Source organism: Priapulus caudatus, unplaced genomic scaffold, assembly GCF_000485595.1.
Source record: "Priapulus caudatus unplaced genomic scaffold, Priapulus_caudatus-5.0.1 Scaffold2182, whole genome shotgun sequence".
NCBI classification, from domain to species: Eukaryota; Metazoa; Priapulida; class Priapulimorpha; order Priapulimorphida; family Priapulidae; genus Priapulus; species Priapulus caudatus.
In genome coordinates this window covers 16,947-23,422 of record NW_014579243.1, presented here as the reverse complement: position 1 = coordinate 23,422, position 6,476 = coordinate 16,947, and the positions used below count along the sequence as shown (strand labels likewise).

Here is a 6,476-nt window from a genome sequence, read left to right as displayed (position 1 = left end):
GCTAGCTCTACCGGTGTAGCAGCTAGCTCTACCGGTGTAGCAGCTAGCTCTACCGGTGTAGCCGCTTCGCCCCCTGTAGCAGCTAGCTCTACCGGTGTAGCAGCTAGCTCTACCGGTGTAGCAGCTAGCTCTACCGGTGTAGCAGCTAGCTCTACCGGTGTAGCCCCTTCGCCCCCCTGTAGCAGCTAGCTCTACCGGTGTAGCCCCTTCGCCCCCCTGTAGCGGGAACGAAGGGGCTACACCGGCAGAGCTATGAAGCAGCATGCATGATTGTCTCTGTTTAACATCCAAAATCTGTGCATAGCTTACAGCAGCCTGTGCGCATCCCACATCTCTGTTTGGATGCGACTTGGCCTCATAGGTACCAACGTTGTTCAGCGCCGCTCGATCATCACTCATCACTGTGGAACGGATAGGTCGCCTACGCTTACTCCCTAACCCTAACCCAAACCCTAACCCAAACCCTAACCATATCAAATAGTTACCAGGGTACGTTGCGGCAGTACCCTGGGGGACATAGACACCCTATGAGCGTAAATATACATGCTCTCTCACAGCCGAGAACAGAATACAACAATATGACGTGAATAATTATTGTTCCCAGTTTATAAATACTCCACATCATACTACACACACCTGGACGGAATGGTCAAACAGCACTGCTGTGTACACCAGGTGGCACCACTGTCATAATATTGCCAGAGCTGATATTTCTACCGATATCACACGTAAAACACTGACCACACACGTATATGGAATACGAACGAGGTCATACTACAAATATGCTTAAATGGACCTAAAAATTGCTGAAATGGACCTAAATAGGCGCTGATTGAAGCAAAACAACTGCTGATTGATACAAACAACTGCTGATTGATACAAACATGTTCAAATAGCCTATATCAGCAGAATAAACGCCCATTCTCGCTAAACAAATGTCAATTTCAGCAAATATGTCTCCCTCTTGCTGATATCAGCCCTAACAAAGGTCCATTTCAGCATAATTGTCTCCCTTTTGCTGATATGGCCCTTCTTAGCACTGATATCAGCAAAAGGGAGACATTTATGCTGAAATGGACCTTTGTTAGTGCTGATATCAGCAAGAGGGAGAAATATATTTGCTGAAATGGCCATTTCTTTAGCGTGAATGGGCGTTTATTCTGCTGATATAGGCTATTTGAACATGTTGTTTGCATCAATCAGCACTTATTCTGCTTCAATCAGCGCCTATTTAGCCAAATCAGCATATTTAGGTCCATTTAAGCTAAAATTATGTCCATTTAAGCATATTTGTAGTATGACCTCGTTCGTACACCATACACGTACGCATGTGTAGCACACGGTTAGACAATCCACACACAAACAACAGTTGCAAATACCACATGCAAACCACATAGTTATCTATATCACACATTTGAAACCCAATATCACACATTGGAAACCTATATCACACACATAAACCCTTGTTTCCAACATCACGTGCACGCATACACACCACCACCACCAGTCACCATGCAGTTACATTGCCTATACCATCCACAAAACACACTTGGCAATATGAGACACATACACAATGATTTCAGAGGAAACCACGTTTGCGTATTAGTGCAACAGAAGCAAGATCACTGATAATCCTGTAAAAGGCCATATAATATGGAAGTTCGGGTGAAAATCTACATCCAGGATATAAAATCCTACTATGTCAAACACGATTGCATATTTGCCCTTTCTCTGACAGGGCCACACCCATTTATTCAGATAAAAATCAGGATACCGTGAACAGTCTCAGCGTAAAAGCACCATATAAATAAACCTAATAAAGTGACTAGTACTTCTCACCGACCCGGTGCCGATAGGTCGGGAATATTATCAAGAGCGTATAAAGAAGGAGAGCGTACAACTGTGAAATGCTGAAACCATGTTGCAGTATTAGTCGAATTAATAAACTTTCCCCGTTTTATTTTGACAATTCTTTGCGGTATTATTGATCAGCTGTCCTACCTTGTTAATATAAAACAAACCGCATGTCCCTACGATGCCCCTACGCTGAGATAATGAGCGGTGAAAATCAGGTATTTTCGCCGAAAACCGACTCGAGATCACTGTTTACTGTGACTGTCTCTCGCTTTGAGATAACTTTGGGAAATCTCGCGTGTTTCAGTCAATGATTGACAAATGGAATGAATGACGTCTGTTATTGATTGCCATAGTGATGACCCCCACCTGTGCCCACCTCACGCTGGATGTATAGTAAACTCTCTAGTACTGACGTGACTCAACGCTACCATGGCGCTACACAGCGGCGACCGGAAGCAATACACTGGCCACAAAGCGAGAGAAGGTCGCAGTAAACAGTGATCTCGAGTCTGTTTTCGGCGAAAATACCAGATTTTCACCGCTCATTATCTCAGCGTAGGAGCATCGTAGGGACATGCGGTTTGTTTTATATTACCAAGGTAGGACAGCTGATCAATAATACGCAAAGAATCGTCAAAATAAAACGGTTCTTAATTCGACTAATACTGCAACATGGTTTCAGCATTTCACCGTTGTACGCTCTCCTTCTTTATACGCTCTTGATATTATGGTGCGTGTGTACAGTGTAGCTGCACGGCTCATTGTGCCCACTACTCGCTGGTAAAACCTCCGATAGCGGACACCTCTACAGAGTGCACACCTGTCTATAAGGGACATTTGGCATTTTCCTCATTGGCAGTCATACAGTAAAATCACTTCTATCGAACCGATGCCTGTCTACAAAGGACATTTATGGCATTTCCCTTGATTGGAAGTTATACAGGTAAATTGCCTGTATAGAGTCCCACCTATCTATAAAGGACAATCTTGGCATGCAGTTATACAGTAAAATCATCTCTATCGAACTGACACCTGTCTATAAAGGACAGTCTTGGCATTTCCCTTCCGCGGCCGTTACGCGCAATTTCGACTTGTACGGTCAATGAGACGCCGCCTCCACCGCCACCTCCACGACCCCCACCGCCTCCACAGCCATGGCCGCTGGCGTCCGCGCTAACGTTGGTGGACGTGCAGGTTGCCGCTGTCGTACAGCTCCGCGATCACGTCCAGATTGCTGTCGAGGTTGGCGAGGAAGGCCTCCATGTCTCCGATCGTCCGCTCCACGTCGGCTTCCTCTCCGTAGCACGCAGCCTTCAGGAAGTCCCGGCGATACGGCACGGCCTTCGAACACAGCTGCGGAGGGAAGAGAGAGAGAGACGTGAGTGTTGGGGCGATACGGCTAGGCCTTCGAGCAGAGCTGCGGGGAAAGAGAGAGATAGAGACGTGAGTGTCAGCGCTGTAGCGGTAAGCGGTCGCGTAAATAAATAATTGACCCTACCACGATATCTGAGCTACGTATCAATAGCGATCGAAAGCTCGATTTTCACCTGAAACAGCTTCTGCGTCATCCAGTTGTGGTGCGGCTTCAGCGTGCGTTCGTAAGCCGACGCTGCGTGCTCACTCATCAGCTCACTCTGCCGGCCGTCTCTGTGGTCCTTCACGATCGCCCCGAGGAGCACGCTGATGTACTGAAGACCCCTGAACAACGAACACACGTCGTCAGAACAAACTCAGTCGAATCGCTTGAGCACGTTTGCCCGTGATCTGTATTGGTGGCGGGAGATGGGGGATGCTGGGGGACTACTGAGCGCAAGGAGTGTGAGAGTGTGGAGTGACCCAACCCTACTTTAGGAACCTTGCATATGAACTATCATTATCGTCGTCATCACCATCATTGTCATCAATCTCATCATCGTCATCATCATCATTATCATCAGGAGCAGCAGCAGCATCATCATCCCCCTATCCCTAGCACCCTTAAATTTAACTGTACCCCTAACCTAAGCCTAACCATAATTCCAACCTAATCATAAGCACATCAATATAAACTTGGGTTCTAGTATAGGACTGTACAGGGGAATGCCCCTGAATATGTATCTGGCATCAGCCTTCTACAGAGTGCAGCTTGACCTACCCACCTCTTTAACCACAGTAGAGCATCAATCACAGACACTTTGGGTGGCGACTTTAGGTGTATGAGTTCTAGCTCCCAGTCGATCAAATCATTGAGGGTACGAAATTTTTCCGGATCCTCCAAGTATCTGTTTCGTAGTTTCTGGATTTTCGCCGATGCAGTTGTTCAAATGAGTAAGTTTCATCGTGTTAACATGACTCAAATTGTTAAAGGCATGAAAATTTCGATTTAATGACATTCAGGGTATTGATTCATCACATACGAACGTCCCAAACATAGCATCGAATAACAAATAAAATAATCATTATATAAACTTTATAATTATTGATAATAATTAAATAAAATACCGTAACATTTCCATTAACATCGCTTTTCACGGGCTTGAAGGCACTGCTTAGCAAATCTGTAATACATGAAACAGAAGAATCATATTAACGTGTATGTGTATAGAACATGCAAATGTTCTCAGGTAAGTGCCCTCATTGATTTAGGACAAACCGAAAAGATCTTCATCACTGAACAGATGCACGCACGCACACACGCTTGAGATAAGTACAAGTAGTTGTAGAATGAGTTTTTGAATTCCCCTTGTGAGGTTCTAATGACTCATCGACTGCAAGCTTGTTGTCGTTTTTGGTCTGTGTGCGCGATGGACCCATCCTGTTGTACTTGACTTTGGGGATCGCGACACTTCCAGAAAGAATTTTGTTGAGAAGGTCGAGTCGGTTCTCTTTATGGCGCAGTCATCTAGTTTTTATCATCTATTTATTTACTCTTGTTTGATATCGGTGCAAAAGCTCTTAGCTTATGTTAATAATGTTCATTATATACCGATGAAAATAAATTTTACTTGATTCACAGATTCTCCTCTGACTCTAGGTCTCCTCAGAGAACCTCTACTGTCAGCTCTCGACAATTTTCCATGTCACGGTGGTAAGGGTTGGTGGCTTGGATAGATTCTCTATACTCGTAGTATAGGGGCTGGTTTCTCCAATATTTGTCTAGTCTGGCCTCAAAGGACCTGACTGATTTTGCTGTTACTACTAATTCTAGAAGCTTGTTCCACAAATCCACTGATCTATGTTACGTACAAATGAGTATTTCCTGATGTTCAATCTCGTTCTGATTTTGTAGATTTTGTATGCATGTCCCCGTGTTACCGATTCACCTGCTGTTTTAATGAAGTCAGACACTTCAGGATCATATTTACCAGTCAGTATTTTATACATCTCAATCATGTCACCCCTCACTCGCCTGTAGGCCAGAGTTGAACTTGAACTTGAACTTGAACTTAACAAAGCAACCCACCTCGCAGCCAGAAGTGTAACTGCAAGCTGATCCTAATACAGTGTGTGTGTGACACACTGCAGTTCGACACTTCCTGTTAACTCACATCATGTTTATCGGTTGAAATGAACAAAGAACACCCTCACCAGTACCCCTGTCGATTTTAAAGGGGCTACCCCCACATTTACGAAAACGACATAGGTTTCAATGGGCCCCATGTTCTCTATCCTTGAACCGTGACCACTGCCACTGGCACTGTCACGGACACTGTAGGGGTACCGTTAACCACCTTAGCTTACCAAAGAAAGCAGGTATGTTACTTGCTGCGTCCAGAAATTGTTTGGTATCTATACGCTTATCCTCTGGCACACTAAATCGCGGTTGAAAGCCATTGAAGAAATTCGTCATTTTATGTGGAATGTGTTATTACGTCGCTTTCTGTTTACAAACAGTTGTATTGTGGCGACACTTCTCGGCAGTGTATTAATACGTACACAGTGCGTATTTTTTATTAGTATGGATTTTCTCCTCATTTATATTGATTCTCTTGCCCACTGTGCCATATTTTAACTAACATACGCTTTGTTAGTTAAATACTTTTATTGATGTAGGCCTACAAACATCCGCTAAAAAGCTGTTTAAAAGATGTAGTTGTCGGTTTTGCGAATTTCTAGCGCCCTTGATTTTCTACTATGACACACTATCAATGACTGAATGAGGTATGTAAACATAAAAAATTTCTCATGTTTCTTAGATGCAACCGATTGCTATTTATAAAACTTACTAGGCCTAGTCTATGGTGTAAATTTATTTTCCTTCTGAGCTTGCGACCTATTGTTTTGTCCTTGCGGAAATACGAAGTCAATAAGATAGAAGGTATGTTGGCGTCGTTCTGCTTGCTAAGTAACTTGGCATCATGGTTTTGTTTATGTATAATGTACGGTACTCTGTAGGCCTACTGTAGTACTACTAGTACTGTACTCTGTATTACTGTACTACTGTACTCTGTAATCTGTACTGTACTGTACTCTGTAGTATTACTATTAGTATTAGTACTAGTAGTACTACTAGTTCCAGTGTCCGTTGACCAATACCCACACCGAAAAATTGTTATAGATTTGGCGCTGTTGTGTGTGTGTGTGTGTGATGCGTGTGTGTGTGTGTGTGTGTGTGTGTGTGTGTGTGCGTGCGTGCGTGC

The 6,476-nt window shown here is 44.0% G+C and overlaps 1 protein-coding gene and 1 long non-coding RNA gene across 3 annotated transcripts in view; one reads left to right on the top strand and one right to left on the bottom strand.

Moving 5' to 3' along the window:
- Positions 1–2,528: 2,528 nt before the first annotated feature.
- LOC106818358 (glycolipid transfer protein-like) lies at positions 2,529–5,739 on the bottom strand. The gene is made up of 5 exons (XM_014823074.1): positions 5,578–5,739; positions 4,339–4,394; positions 3,996–4,132; positions 3,405–3,555; positions 2,529–3,210 (listed from the first exon to the last, which is right to left on the bottom strand). The coding sequence occupies exons 1-5, from the start codon at positions 5,684–5,686 to the stop codon at positions 3,031–3,033; spliced, it is 633 nt and encodes a 210-aa protein (XP_014678560.1). The 5' UTR covers positions 5,687–5,739; the 3' UTR covers positions 2,529–3,030.
- Positions 5,740–5,970: 231 nt separating this feature from the next.
- LOC106818359 overlaps positions 5,971–6,476 on the top strand; it is a 17,151-nt gene continuing 16,645 nt past the window's right edge. The window contains exon 1 of one of the 2 annotated variants that reach the window (XR_001395199.1): positions 5,971–5,997. This is a non-coding gene — a long non-coding RNA (uncharacterized LOC106818359). Of the gene's footprint in view, positions 5,998–6,020; positions 6,155–6,476 lie in introns of those variants that run through there. The other variant, XR_001395198.1, reaches the window with a different exon arrangement.

What these genes read in the sequence shown, in the direction of transcription:
- LOC106818358 (XM_014823074.1), bottom strand. Translation starts at nt 5,686, where the DNA reads ATGACGAATTTCTTCAATGGCTTTCAACCGCGATTTAGTGTGCCAGAG. An exon ending in ATGTTAATGGAAATGTTACG is followed by an intron (nt 4,133 to 4,338) that starts GTATTTTATTTA and finishes GCGAAAATCCAG; the next exon opens with AAACTACGAAACAGATACTT. An exon ending in TGACGCAGAAGCTGTTTCAG is followed by an intron (nt 3,211 to 3,404) that starts GTGAAAATCGAG and finishes TTCCCTCCGCAG; the next exon opens with CTGTGTTCGAAGGCCGTGCC.